General features: G+C 45.2%; 1 protein-coding gene across 1 annotated transcript in view; it reads left to right on the top strand.

Moving 5' to 3' along the window:
* Positions 1-14,923, top strand: part of LOC119378288 (vacuolar protein sorting-associated protein 35) — a 45,853-nt gene that overhangs the window by 26,543 nt on the left and 4,387 nt on the right. The window contains exons 11-15 of the mRNA XM_037647477.2: positions 1,312-1,467; positions 1,563-1,685; positions 6,222-6,401; positions 6,589-6,828; positions 7,145-7,288. Coding sequence (XP_037503405.1) covers positions 1,312-1,467; positions 1,563-1,685; positions 6,222-6,401; positions 6,589-6,828; positions 7,145-7,288 — 843 coding nt within the window. The remainder of the gene's footprint in view (positions 1-1,311; positions 1,468-1,562; positions 1,686-6,221; positions 6,402-6,588; positions 6,829-7,144; positions 7,289-14,923) is intronic.

The following is a 14,923-nucleotide window of genomic DNA, read 5'->3' as shown; positions in this document are numbered from 1 at the left end:
GAAGTTACGAAATGTTTTTTTTTTTCTTCATAATAAAATCCAGCAGGTATGCGAGGCACACCCATCTAATAGAAGTCATGTAATTAGCTATAGTTTTCATAAAATAAGTCCTGAAAAGGTGCAGCAATATACAGTGCTCTTCCAGCAAACATTTCCTTCACTGCGTTAAAAAAAAAAATGCTGTGAGAACTGTTAATGCTTATTGGAACTGTATGTACTTGTACAGTGACTTGCATTTTTGTTCCTGCAAACTTATCAAAAATATTGTTCCTACCAGTGCTTCACTAGCGCTCAAATTTTGCATCCAGATTTCTCATCTTTCATCTGTGTCAGTTAATAATGAACTCTTCATTATTGCTCACATGGTTTATCTAATGCGCACCTTCATATAGGAGAACCAAGCGACTTCAGAAACGTGCTGTTTTTGCTGCCTGTCGTAAAATAAAGAAAATGGCTTGGACACCGGTACTAATAGTACTGCACTGCGGGCTCCTGCTTTGATTCACATCGCAAAATAGATTATTTTGACTGAAACGAAGCAGCTCAGCTAAGGTGCCATTAGGTCTATGTGTGTGTGTGTATGTGCATGCAGCTGTGACTGACGTCACACCAGAACGAGAGCCGGAGGAGTTGCGTGATCAGATCTCGGTTGTGCTCCGAGGTCAAAGTTGAGTGCCTCAGAGTGCTTTGAGGTAGAGCGTGGTGCTCCAAGAGAACCAGCCAAATGTATTAAAGCTGCTTGACTTTGACCAGGTGTATGTACTATAAGCAGCGAAAACCAAAAACTGTGGTGAGACTAAATAAGTGCCAGGTGTGTAGTGTGCGTGCATTAGAAAAATAACAGTTCGTTCTTTTGGTGAAAAATAATCTCAAGAATTAAGGCTCGTTCACACCTGCGACTAGCACCAGTCACGCGACCATTTGTGACTGGCGACCAAAAAGCGACTCAAAGCGACCATGTTCACACCTGAGTGCGACTTATATACGTTGCGACGTAGAACTCACGTCTGGTCATATATAGCTCGCATTGCCATTACCCCTTAAAATAAGCTGACGTTCTGTTTCTGCACACGCGATTGGCCCAGAGCTTTGCGACTAACTTGGTCGCACAACCGTTGCTAGTCGTCGGTGTGACTGAGCCTTTATACAAAGCTGGAGAATTCGGACCCAAATTACCTGCCCTTTGTAAGAGCTGTAGCGTGTCAAGACAATGAAAAAAGTGGTGCTGTTACATGAGCATAGTGTACTTATTGTGCCTTGCCAAACATAAACCTTTAAAGCCTACTTGAATGGCATGCTTACTGTTCTTAGGCAGACCAAGTGCTGAACTTGATAAGCCCGCTGGTTCAAGATCAGCCAGACCAGCCAGACGAAGAGGAAGACCCAGAGGACTTCTTGGAAGAGCAGGTGCTTGTAGGGCGATTTGCAAACCTTATGGTGGCTGACCTGCCTGACCAACAGTATCTGGTTCGTATCACTGCCATTCAAATGAAAAAAAAAAGGAAAGCATACACGTTCTTGTCATTTCAAACATTTTTCATTGGGTATTGTTTAACTTGCAGATCGTGATGACTGCCAGGAAGCACTTTGGCAGTGGAGGCAACAAGCGCATTCGCTACACATTGCCTCCACTTGTCTTCCAATCGTATCAGCTGGCTTTCAAGTACCGCTCCTTGAGTGACAAGGTAATATAAGATTACCAGTATTTGTAGGACAGCCTATTTGCCTGTCCTTTGGGTGTCCTAACATTTGATCACTATGTTCCACATAGCCAACAAAAAGGTTCGCTCACTATCTAAGCTTCAGAGAACCTAAAGAGCTTTCCTTGTACATTTTTCAGTGCCGCTAATACATCAAATCACAGTAACACACGGACAAGTGTTTCTTTTAGGGGTGTGCGAATATTCAAACTTTCGAATATTTTTCGAACAGTGTTTACTATTTGATTCAATTCGCACTGGAATTTTACTATTCAAAGTATTCGAACTTCTGGAAAGAAAGTATGATCATTTCATTCGCTGAAAATCAAATCATAGCGCTTCGAAATGATGCGCACAATTCCAATTCTTCTCGCGAACTTAGACCTATCGGATACGTTAATGGCCGTCACCGCACCCTGTCGCTTGACCAGTCAGTGTGCAGAGACTAGAATGAGTGCAGCGTAAAAGTGCGAAGCGCATCATATTCTTATACTGTACTTAAAGGGACACTAAAGGCAAATATTAAGTCGACGTTGATTGTTGAAATAGCGGTCCAGAAACCTTGTAGTGCTGCTTTTGTGCCAAGGAAGTGCTTATTTTGAAATTAAATCACGTTTTTAGTGGTCCGCATTGCGTTAGCGCGCTTCAAATCTCCCGCCTGAAAATATGACTTTCATACGTCACTGCTGCCGTGCCCAACGTTGCCCGCTTTTACTGCGCGGCCGCCGGCACTAGTAGCAGCCGAGCGGAAGTAGCGGGACCCACAGTAGCAACAACGGCGCTGCGGCAAAGACTTGCTCGGATGGGCACATTCAAAGCCTTCACCAAGTTGCTGTTGGTCTCGTAATCCTCAGTACGAAAGTGCAGCGAGCACACACGCAGAGGTTTTGACTGTTTAGCACACTGGCGCAATGGCATGACACTAAGCCACTTCGAGCGTAAGGGTTCATTCCGCGGCACCCATTGAAAAGACACACCGGTTTCCTTGCTGCAGCACTGGCGTTGTGCACCATTCGGGCATGCGGCAATATCACACGCATGCGGCATTTTGTCGAACTTTCTGTCAGAGCGACTTTCATGAGCGCGCAAAACATGCACGGCAGTACGCGATCCCGAAACTACCACTGAGACGGGCGAAGCGCAGTTCGGCGAAAACGGAACCTTTGAACCACGCGCGCCGTTCCCCATGGCAACGCCACGGAGGTTTTGTTTTCCATGAATCAAGCGGAAACGAACAAACAGCATTTTATTACGTCTTTTGATGCTCGGAATGTTCTTTTTTTACTGCTGCTAGTTTGATTACCAGTGATTTATTGTAGGCAGACTTCCATACGTCATCGGGATCACTTTGAAAATGTCCCACTCGTGGCGCTCATCATGTGATACATTTAGCTTAATTTCTCGGTAAGTAGGGCACTGCTGTTGATAATATTGCCGTTTTAGAAGTTGTCATACATTGGGCTTTCACTCTGGACATAAATTGTTATTTGCCTTTAGTGTCCCTTTAAAGGGGTCATGAAGCACCCCTTGGGCTTGTTGAAAAAACACATCCTGTGGAAAGCTGACAGGGCTATGAACTGCTCTGCCAAATATTACAGTCGTGCGCGCCGCGTAAAGGCCACAAGCGGAGCGCGAAGTTGCCGTTTCCCCAGGCACCCTCTTTTCAAACAGAGGCCGGTTCTCACTCTCGTCGGTGGGCGGGGCGTCTGCACATTGACGTCGCGATCTGCATCTCCACGTCGCAAAAGACGTAGCATGCTTATTGGCCGATAGCCGACGTAAATCGAGAGTGGCGTTCGGATCAGATGCGCTTCTTGCCACGGGGTGCTGCCACTTGCCGGCGCCACACTCCTCAGTACATGGTAGCCGCACTCGCGCACGCGAATCACAGCGGGAGAGCGATCGCGTTTCATGACGCACGCTGACGTAACTTCTTTCCCCCGTGCCATCCCTACCTATGTAGCTTCCAGTGCGCTCGTCGGCACGAGAAAAGAGAGAAAGCGCTGAGAGCATGCGCTAAACCCCCGTAACTCCACTCATTCTTGACGGATTCGAGAAATTTTTGCGGCAATCGATTCGGGAGGCAGTAAACTCCGATACTGAGGTCATTAGATCATTACTTGGAAAAGTGGTTCATGACCCCTTTAACCGAGCAAAAGAAACAAAAAAAAGAAAGGAAAGCACAATGAACCCTTATAGAAAGTGAAATTTATTCTGCTAATAGTTCCTTTCGTTCAGTGATCCAGTTTTGCTGACTTTGAGGTCACATGTGGAAACGCCTCAATCGCGTGCCTATTCAAAGGCCTTTACCTTGACAAGCTCGGTCTACACGAAGCTGCTTGAGAATGCCTGCAAGCTTCCTCTCGAGGTCTGAATATTTTCCGATTTTTGGCCTGTGGAAACTTCTCCCAGTCGACGTGCCGCTGAATATGACACAGGTATCGAGCACACATCATCTGTTCATCACATCATCTGGACCTCCAGAGAAGTTGGAGGAGGAGAGGCTGAGAAAATAACTTCTATTCCTTTCACATGTAAAATGTTGTCGACACCACTTTGGTTGTACCAAATCACGTAAATAAACACAATTCAGCCTCTGCATTGCCTCGTTCTTCATGAGGCAACTAGAGAACACCACTTAGCAGCACCCTTCCAGCACTTCACCATCATAGCCAAAAGAAACGCTTGCATGTTCCTATCTCATAAGAACATGCTCAGGGATCCTGTGCAACCTTTTTCTGCAACTTCACTTCAAAGTATTAGAAAAATATTCGATTCTATTTGCACTCAAATTTTAATATTTGAATTCGCTTCGCACCCAAAATTTTGCTATTCGCACAGCTCTGGTTCTCTTATTTTATTGTTTTCTAGCATTTCGCACATCGTAATGCAGTGCATGCTGGCCATGTGGCTGTTTTAAGCACTGCACACTATCAACAATGTCTTTACGCAGTTAAGATGTTGATCACTCCACGGTCAGTCTGGAATCGTGCGCACCTGTGCGTTTAGGCCAGCCGTGTAGTGCCACTGACCATGGCATGTAACTTCAGTTCGTCATCCAATATGGAGCATGCAATACTACCACGGCAAATGTGCAAGGAGCAAAACAGAAAGAGAGAGAGAAAAAAAAGCAGGCGGTGTTCATCACATTAACATGTCGCGCTCCCTCTCCTCTGGCGCTTAATTATTAAAATGAAAAGGAGCTTTGCTGCTTGCAGACGCTAGCCAAAGCAAATGGGGAGAGTGTAACTCTGGCAGTGAAGCTTGCTTCCTGGAGCATTGTAACAGGAGAGTTCAGTTTCTTCTAACATGTCCACTGCCAATAATGAACCGATTTGAAAAATTATTTTGCTAAAATATTTCCCAGATGGCATTTCACAACTTCCATTTAATTAAAATTTACAATGCGGGCTAGGGGCCCTTTAATTACCTATGCATTCTGTGTTCATTAAAAAGACACGTGTGGCTTATGAAAGAAAAAAATTGTCATCCGCCAACAGTAGCGTAACGAGGCTTTTTTTTTTTTTCAACCTTCCTTTCATGAATGTTCCTTCGCCTTGTAGGCTTCCACTGAACTGATTGCCACATTTAGTGACCCTTTGCTTTGAATTGGCGCCTAATTCACACCCACTCTGTGATTTGCTGGCCTCATGGTTAGCTCAAATGGCAGACTGCCTTGCAAAGGCTGTACTATATTTGATACCCATACCAGGACAAACTTTTTAGCAGCCGTGAAGCTTTCTGTTCAAGAAACCCATGTTCGGTTTTCTTTGTAGCTTTGTGCTACACTAGGGTGGATGAAAAATTTTCCTATCATGAACCTTCCTCTACCTTGTCAGCTTCTGCAGAACTTACTTGCTTTGTTCAGTGCAGCTCTGGTCAACATTTAATAACAGCATGCTGCAATTTCATAAGTTTTTGTGGGACGCCTGTACCAGCAGTTAGTCATTGCAATCTGGAGGAGCATTTGGTGTGAAAGAAGTACTTTTCTGTATAGCATCATTATGAAGCGATCTACATGTCATTGTTTGGCGGCAGGAAAATTGCCATTATGGAGAATATAATGAAAACAGGCTCACAACACACAGTGTTTTGGTTTTGTTTGCTTTTTGAAAATTTTGAAGATGCATTCACCACAAAGTGCACTCTGTATGGTTTCTTTTTTATAATGGCATTAAGTGGACCAGATACAGAGTATAACAATGTTTTTTTTAGTACAGTGATTACCGCAGACTTTAAAGATGCTGTGTGTATTCTTTCTTGCATAGACAAACACTACTCCCACCCATGCTTGATAACTAAGCTTCATCACACTTGCAGTTCAAGGTGGTGCCTTCTGTGAAAGGCTGTGATCTCTATGCCTGTTTTTTCATTTAGATACCTACTTTAAATGGGTGCAACGTGTACACGATGTGACATGATACGTTATGCTATACCAATATTTTTGTTGTGTTGGCTTCAATGTTGAAATATACTGCTTGATGCAAAAAACATGCAGAAAACCCTGTTCGTCACATGCAGGATGACAAGTGGGAGAAGAAATGCAACAAGATCTTCCAGTTCTGCCACCAAACTATTAGTGCACTTATCAAAGCAGAACTTGCTGAGCTGCCTCTACGCCTGTTTCTTCAAGGGGCACTAGTTGCTGGTCAAATCAAGTTTGAAAATTTCGAGACCGTGGCCTACGAATTTATATCCCAGGTATTTTAATTGCACTTTCATATGCTTGCCATTCTTTCATTCTTAAGACTTCGAAGTTGTAGATCATGAGCTGAAATTATTGCTTATGTGCTCTGCTGTCATGTCTTGGAAAGTATAATTTTCTGTTAACACAGTGACCTGTTATGCATATGAAATTGCTGTTCTTTTATTCTTCATTTTCTTTTAGGCTTTTTCTCTCTATGAGGATGAGATTTCTGACAGCAAAGCCCAGCTATCTGCAATAACCCTGATTATGGGCACAGTAGAACAGACAAGTTGCTTCTCAGAAGAAAACCATGAGCCGCTGCGTACACAGTGCGCACTGGCAGCATCGAAGCTTCTCAAAAAACCTGACCAGTGCCGTGGTGTGGGCCTTTGTTCGCACTTATTCTGGTCGGGCAAAACCCAAGAGTCTGGAGGAGAAGAGGTTTGTGGCCTCTCTGTACGCTAAGTTTACTTCAGCACCATTGAACATCTCACTTAAGAACTCCTTTCTTAATAGTCTTCTTGCTTCGATTATGCAACTGATAAGAGGAGGAGCATTGCAATATGGTTCATTTTAATTGTGACTGCCCTGTTGAGTATGACATATGTATAACTTTCTCTAGAACTTGGGCACAGGAAACTGCCTGCAGTCATTTAATTACTTCTCACCCATCATTGTAAAATATGTGAATATCCTGCTTACAGCAGATGTTTGCAATGTTTCCCATCTAATTTTGCACAACTTTGGTCTCTTGCAGCTGCACGATAGCAAACGAGTTGTTGAATGTCTTAAAAAAGGAATTCGTATTGCAACACAATGTATGGACCCGTCAGTGAAGGTGCAACTTTTTGTAGAGCTGCTGAATTACTATATTTACTTCTTTGAAAAAGGCAATGAACAGGTAAGCCCTGGGTGGTTTTATTTTTGTCTGATAAGTTAGCTTTATTTATCTGTTATAGAAAGGAGGTGGTGTCTTATATATTGAGATCTGTGTCAAACAACATGGACCTGAAATAAGCACGCTTCTTGACATTAATCATCAGTGAATCATCAATGAAGGCAGATGCACCGAAAAAGTCCACACAGGGATGTCGCTGACCCATCGTCATACATGACATTGCACTCGTATCCTTCTTCTTGGAGCATTGCGGCTTTTTCTGTCGCATGAAGCGCGCTTCTCTTGACACTATGTGTTCTTCGAGCTGCACTTCCACGGGTATTTTTACTTTGCCAAAGCGCTTCAGCCAGCCGCTCGTAATGCTGAAGAAACCTCCGGGTACAAAGGATTGACCAGCGGGCTCCTAGCTAGCTGACTACAAAACTGTTGACTACAGGTCACTGCACAGGTTCGTTGCAGCCAGTAACAAACCCAAAGGGAAGGAAGGGTCTTATACTGCAATGATCTTATCGCTGACTGTTTCTGCAATGTGCACTTTACGCCTATTGCCCACTCGTTCCTGCCTCCAACAGTGCTGTGAAAATATGAACTTCAAGGGAGGAAACAAAACACAATACAACGCAAAGCACAAGTCAAAAGTACTTTCTTTAAATTATTCTTACACTCTGCTTGTCAGCTCACGAGTCTCACATACAGTGGCAATGCATTCAGGGCGTGCAGCAGCACCTGCCAGATTGTTTCTGATGGCCACTGTGCGATGGCACTACAGTGCATTGTGAAGAGTGGATTGCACATGGAACGTCTCTATCCCGTTCATCAAAAATTCCCGTCAAGGTCGCATCACTGCTCCGAGTACTGTGCAGTTGGGTATAGAATTCCCGCGCTGATTTTACTCTATTATTAAAATTGCTGAAGATGCTGCCATGCTTTCACCACATACTTCTGGCTCTTTACTATGCCAAGTTTCCTTCTCCCTGATTTCGTGTGGCCCCCATATTCTTTAGTGCTGCTTCAACGTTTCTGGGATTACAATTAATGTGTAATAGTGTATAAAGTATTTATACTCTACAAATAGTGTCACAGATCAAAATAAACTGCTTTGCAAAATATGCAGAATGACATTTCTGTGGATGCAAATGCTTGATAAGTGCATCAGTAGTACTCATTAATAATTATATGTCCTATGCTGTGCACATTTGGGATAGCTGTCATGTCCGTGTTTTTGATATTAAGTATACAATTAATGTATATTGTGTAGCTGTGGTGGCACATGGAATTATCTAAACATTTACTGTACTCATTAAGCTCTATTGTTTTGTTTGATTTGTAAAGTCTTTGCAGTTTGAAATGTTTCATGTTATATTTATAAATATTTATAAATTCAAGGAGGACATCATATTGATTACTACAAGAAAATTAAGCTGCCTAAATGGCATAGATAACACTCTCGGGACTGAAAGGGACCGACAACTGCCCAGAACATGAAATGAGATGACTGCACTGATGAAAAGATTGTCCATCGCATTGACTCAAACCAACCCTGTTTATCTCGTGAGAGATGGATTTATATTTTTATTTCCTCATTGAAAGTCGCGAAAAATGACCTTTGGCGCCTCTGGCGGCAAAATCATAAATGGGATGATGAAGCCGGTCATGTGACCGTTGATTGGTGTACGCGTTCGATGACTTTTCTGTTAGTACTGAAATATTGTTTATTTCTTTATATTAAAAGATATTACTCCATAAAAATGTACATATAGGCCTGCGTTAGTTGTATGCAACAAAGTGGCGCTGCCTTCGCTTGGCGTAGGCAGCCTTGACACAGGCGCAGGCAACCTTGGGCGCAGGCTCACACAACGTTGTACAAATACCGAGAAGGTGTATTAGCCCCGAGAAGTTGGGGTGTTGCCACCTGGCGGGAGGCGTGGATGACGTCACGGCAAGGACTCTTCGACGCCCGCCGTGACGCGCCGGCATATCGCACGCTTGTTTCGCTCGCTGTTCCGCTGTTTACGTTCGCCTTTTTCCTGTCTCAAGCTTCAGATGAATGACGAAAACAGCATCGATAATATTCCTATTAAAGCGACAAAAAGTTATATGCATTTTTTTTTTCACAGTCCCCAACGGTGTCCGCGCGCCGTCGTGCACACTTTGAAAGGGGTGATCAGGTTTGTCGTTGTGTCGTGCTGCTAACTTCTGGGATGGGTCTGATTACCGACCGCAGCAGCCGCATTCCGAAGGGTGTGAAAAACAACATTCCTCTGCTTAGATACAGGAGCACGTTAAAGAATTCGAGGCGGTCAAAACTAATATGCAGCGTGTCTCACACACATGTCGTGGTCTTGACACGCAAGACATTAGGTTGCGTTGTTCACGGGCGATTCCTTTAAAAAATATGATGGCTTCGCCTCCACAAGTGTTATTTGCATCGGACGCATCCGGGATCGGTGGACAGCGTTCTTGCTGGCGTGCCAAGCCCCGCGCACGATTACGAAAGCGATTGAGCTTCGCAAAATATCTCGAAAGCGCTCGCCCGAGAATACCGTCGCAGTTGTTGTGCTTGTTTTTCTTGTGTACTCGCTCGCTTATCATGTTGTTTAGTTTCACGTTTTTCTCGCAATAATTTGGGGGCTTCATTTCACAACATAAAAATGTTGAGGTTAATTGCGGAAACTCCTTATTGCTGTCAGATTGTGTATTCATGCAGCATTGTAGCAACGGCGCTGTTACACTTGTATAAGTACTAGTTTAGATAGCCAGCTCGCAAATTATTGTTCTTTGCATTTGAGATACCCCTGATCATCATCAACCTTTATGTGGACAAGACGTTCGAGACCATTAATTCACTCATTAAGGCGAAGGATGTTTAATTAATACGTGGGCCACGTCACTGATAGTGCCATCGAAACAGTTCAAAACGCTCATCTCGACTTTCAGGCGTTTGTTTTGCAGGCGATTGCTATCAACAGTGCTCCTACGTGAATTTAACATTACCGCATGTGACCCGGGGGTTGATCGGACCAGCATTTCAGCAAATCACGGTATACGTCCACATAATACCAGACGAGCGTTGAGAAGAAATGTTTACATAATCCAAGTATAACACCTCAGAATTTCCGAAACCATTGTGTGTGGCAGTATTATTTTGCTTAACGCTCCGGATGTAATAAGTGATTGTTTATGATAGACAGATTCATCTAAAGTCCCCTGTAGCAGAAAGCGCAATTCTGTCAAATCACCTATAGTTAATCTGCGAAGGCAGGCATAGCTTGTGCGATAAACCACAATGTAGTTAGTGAATTGAAAACGTCCTAATTTAAAGGGATGCTGAAGTGGTTTTACAATTCGGTAAAACTTTGTTGTTAACAAGGACCAACATTATTGTCGACGATGGCGTAATTTTTTTCGCTGTTGTGGCAGCAGGAGCTTTAAAACACGCGAAAGAAAAGTTCGTCTTGCTCCGCCCACGCGAACGCGCCGAAAGTGTGGGCGTGACCGGAATACGTCATCGTCGGTAGTTTTGGCCACGGTGGTAGAATAACAGGTGGCCCGACGCGCCGCTCCGCCAATGCACCGCGCGTGTCACGGAGGTGCTCGAGTTGCGGCCGCTTTTCCGCAAGGTGGCAGCAGGTATACTCTGGGCCGATATCTCCGCTCCGGCGCATTTGAAGGCATGTGGCCAGTGTGCGTCGCGAGCATTTAAACTGCAAGTTACATCTTTAACTTTTGAGAAAGAGATCCGCGGTGTATTTATCACACCAGAGAGGCCTACAGCAACACTGAAGAGTTGCCGTGGCTTAGGACGGACGCGCCACTAATGAAAGCATGCAACGCAACCAGCGTTGCAGCCGCGTCTCCTTCTTTCTGCTTGGTCATCTTCGATAAATGCGGAGGCGTCCGTGGGTGGAAGCGTCCGAAGAGCAAGAGCGTCCCTATGTGACGCAACCAGCGTCGCAAAGTCGCAATCAGCCTTCGAGTCATGATCACGGCCAGATTACAGTGTACTAGAAAGGGCAGTGAAGCGGGCGGCAGCCTCCGCGTGACTCCGGCGGCGTTGCCAGCAGCGGCGGCGCTGCGATCGACCAATCTTGAAGAGGAGCACGCGAAACGTAGCATCCACTGCGACGCTCGCATGTGCTTGGCGCGCGCTGTGTCTGTGGTTCCGATGTTTGTGCGTAAGCACTTCGCTTATTTAGTCTGTATCATCTGGTAAGGACCAGAAACTGCCAGGCAGATTGGTTTTCCCACAGATGCAAACGCATTTTGGGAAAGTACTCGCCGCTTGAATAGAGCCACGTTCTTGAAAACACGGACACTTTCCATCGCAGTTGAGTCCCATTAGAACATTTTCAACCGTTTCAGCAATCAGGATCGAGTCTGTTTAGCTTACAGAACTTGAAAGCGCAGTCGAATCTCTGATAGAGAGCGAGTACATTCGGATCTTGTATAATCGGAATAGGGAAGCTCTGTGAGAGGTCAATTAAACGTAGCTAGTCACCGCAACTATGAAAGTAAGTTTAAACTAAACACTTACATGGTGCGCTCGTTCTCTTTGCAATCCCTGTCAACAGCATAATATGCAAGGCCTGAAAAAAAAATTTTTTTTATTGATCGCGCAAATGAACAACGTCACGCAGAATCAGCTGGACTCGTTGCTGAAACAGCTATAATAAAACATTCGTGCACGAATTTGAACAGTCATATACGCCCACAGCAACAATTTATTGTGAAAAGGGCACTGAAATTCACCTATAGAAATCATGCCCCAAACGCAAGGCAAGCTGAAAAAAGAGGACTAGCACAGCACTGATGCAGAAAGCCAAGTGGGAACTTCCTTAAACTGGCAAAGCAGCCGATTTTATTGATAGTGACCCTGCAGGCTTCGGCGAGCAATTAAACGAGCTACAGCATTTCACAAAATGGACACAAGGTCACGGTCTCTGTAATCTTTGAATTAATATGTGACAATATCATTGAAAAAGTTACACCAACCAACGAATTATAAAAGTAAAAACTTCTTTTACTTAAAAAAAACCCGACGTTTCGGATCCAACTCGGATCCTTCCTCAGGGGTGACTGTGGGGCGCCAGAGAGCAACAGAGTTTTGACTCTGTTGTTTGACAAAACTCTGTTGCTTTCTGGCGCCCCACAGTCACCCCTTAGGAAGGATCCGAGTTGGATCCGAAACGTCGGGTTTTTTAAAGTAAAAGAAGTTTTTACTTTTATAATTCGTTGGTTGGTGTAACTTTTTCAATGATATTTTCTTCCCAACCAGACAGAACGCTGTCAAACATTCGCCTTTAAATATGTGACAATGCATCACAGAATATGAGAACACACACATGAGGCATGTAGGGCACAGAACATTGATGTATGACATTGTTTTTCACACTAATGCAATGAGAGCATTACGCTAGTAATGGGTAGAAAAACAACTGAATTACTGTACAAAAGGGAAGCCGCTTGCTTTGATTCTGCAAATCCTCACAACTGGCAAGGTAAAGCGAAAATAAATAACAGCAGGTGAGGAAGGCAAAGGTATAATGCATGTTGAGAGAGTTGCCATGCACCTAGTTTGCCTGCTTCGCTTGAGGTGCTTGGCAGAATTACGTTTCCTCAGCAGATTGGACTTATTCTCGCCTTTCACAAAAAAGTGCAGTCGCTTAACGTAAAATCCAAAACTGCGTGCTGTTAGGCTCTTAGCGTGAATTTCACCGCCGACCTGCAATGGGGAAGCATGATGAATCATGTGCAACACATTCATAACACTCTCGCTATGAAGTTTGCGTCCGCTGTATAACGTTCAATCGCAAACAACGTTCCCAAGCGCTTCTTCGCTCTGGGTCTGCGGGCGCTTTAAACAACGAAAGCTTCGCCGTTTGTTTGCTTCGAGAGTACCCTGTGCTGCATCCAGGAGTGAAGCAATGGTTCAAGCGTTGTTTTTTAGGAGCCATTCGCACGTTATAGCATCACACATTGAGAGAAAAGCGGGAGAATCACTTCCAAACTAGCGCTCCAGCCAAGGAACCGGCCACACGAGGCACCCGCCTTCAAGATTGAGCGACTGCAGCGCCGCCGCTCCGTTCGCCAGTGGCGGCGTCAGCTGCCCCTATGTGTCGGTGCCTCCACCCGCTTCACTGCCCTTTCTAGTACACTGTAGCCAGATCACTGTGGTCGTGATTAGGTGATCCCACGGCTTGAGATCCGCTCTGATGCGTCGCGTTTGTTGCGCTCTGTCAAACCAACGCGCGCGACCGCATTGGTGTTTCCGCTCACTTTGTAAGCTGGAACCGCGGCTGAAACTACGGTGGCTAGATCTGTGCCGCTGATGCGGCGGCCACCATGGGACGAAAATGCTTTGCTCGAAATTGCAAATCTGGCTATAAAACGTGCAAAGAAAAGCTGTGTCTTCTCTCCGCGCCGAAAGACGAAAAGCGACTGCAGTTGTGGAGAAATGCAATTCCACGGAAAGACCGCCAGCTACTGTCCTCCGGCATACATACGATAGCGTGAAAACCAAATGCTTTTTTTTTTACTCTATACACTCGCCGGTAGAATTTTGCACGCTTTCGAAAAAAAAAATACGCGCGCGTCTCTTGCAATCGGCACCCTGTGACAGTCATATCGGGACTACCCGCGCCGATTAAAAAAATTTAAGCTTCATAAAGCCTGGCGCTCTCACTTTTGTGGTCGAAGCTGGCAGACAGCCACTACAAGCTAGTAAAAGCACAAACAACCGTTTAAAGCCACAAAGTTAGCTAGAAAAACCGATTTTTACAGCCCAGCGAGAGCTTGCAATGCGCGTCTTTCGGCCCAAAAACTCGTCGCGAACCTAGCGGCGGCCGCGAGCAACTCGAGCAGTACGGCGACGCGCTAGCGGCGCTCGATGGGCCACCTGTTTTATTCTACCACCGTGGTTTTGGCGGAGCCGTGGCCTCCGTGACTACTTCTGGCTGCGCGCGTTGGTGGAACTGATCGCGAAGGCCATGCTTTTACAGAGCTGATGGCGCCGATGACGCGGCATACCGAAGTTGACGTCACCGCCTTCGCTCAGCAGTTCAAAAAGCCCTGCGGCTGCAGCCGCTCTTTTTTTGCCAAGAAATGCCATTTGCGTTCACTTCTGTGAACTCTTACATTGGTTTTCGTATTCAGCAAGGATCAAACTATGATTACACATTCCAAAGTCATTTTTCTTTAAAAGTGCTTCAGTGTCCCTTTAACTTGTAATCTTCGGGACGCGTGTTCTAACCGTGGAGTCTGCGCCAAGTTGTAATGAAGTTAGAACCATTAGCGTAAATTATGTAGCACCAATGTCTTGGAGCACGTGGTCAAAATAACGAATGTCTTGCTCTCATGCATCACCATTTTCACGGTGAATCTTCAGTTCGGACGGGAATTCACCCATTATAAGCTATATTATCCAAACTTTCTACAGCTTACTAAACGTTCGCTATTAATGTAAACTTCCACCTTCTGCCGTAGGAAATCTGCACCTCAAGAACAAGCAGTAATCACCACCGGATCGCGAAAGAGCGGGCACGCGGCGAGCGCAGAAAAAGGCGAGCCTCGGCCGCGGAGCAAGCGAGTCCTTGCCGTGACGTCACATCGCCGCGACTGCCGCGCCGCCAGTGTTCGTTC

The sequence above is a fragment of the Rhipicephalus sanguineus genome, chromosome 1, assembly GCF_013339695.2.
Source record: "Rhipicephalus sanguineus isolate Rsan-2018 chromosome 1, BIME_Rsan_1.4, whole genome shotgun sequence".
Classification (NCBI taxonomy): Eukaryota; Metazoa; Arthropoda; class Arachnida; order Ixodida; family Ixodidae; genus Rhipicephalus; species Rhipicephalus sanguineus.
Note: the sequence above shows the minus strand (reverse complement) of the source record. Positions and strands in the feature narration are given on the sequence as shown.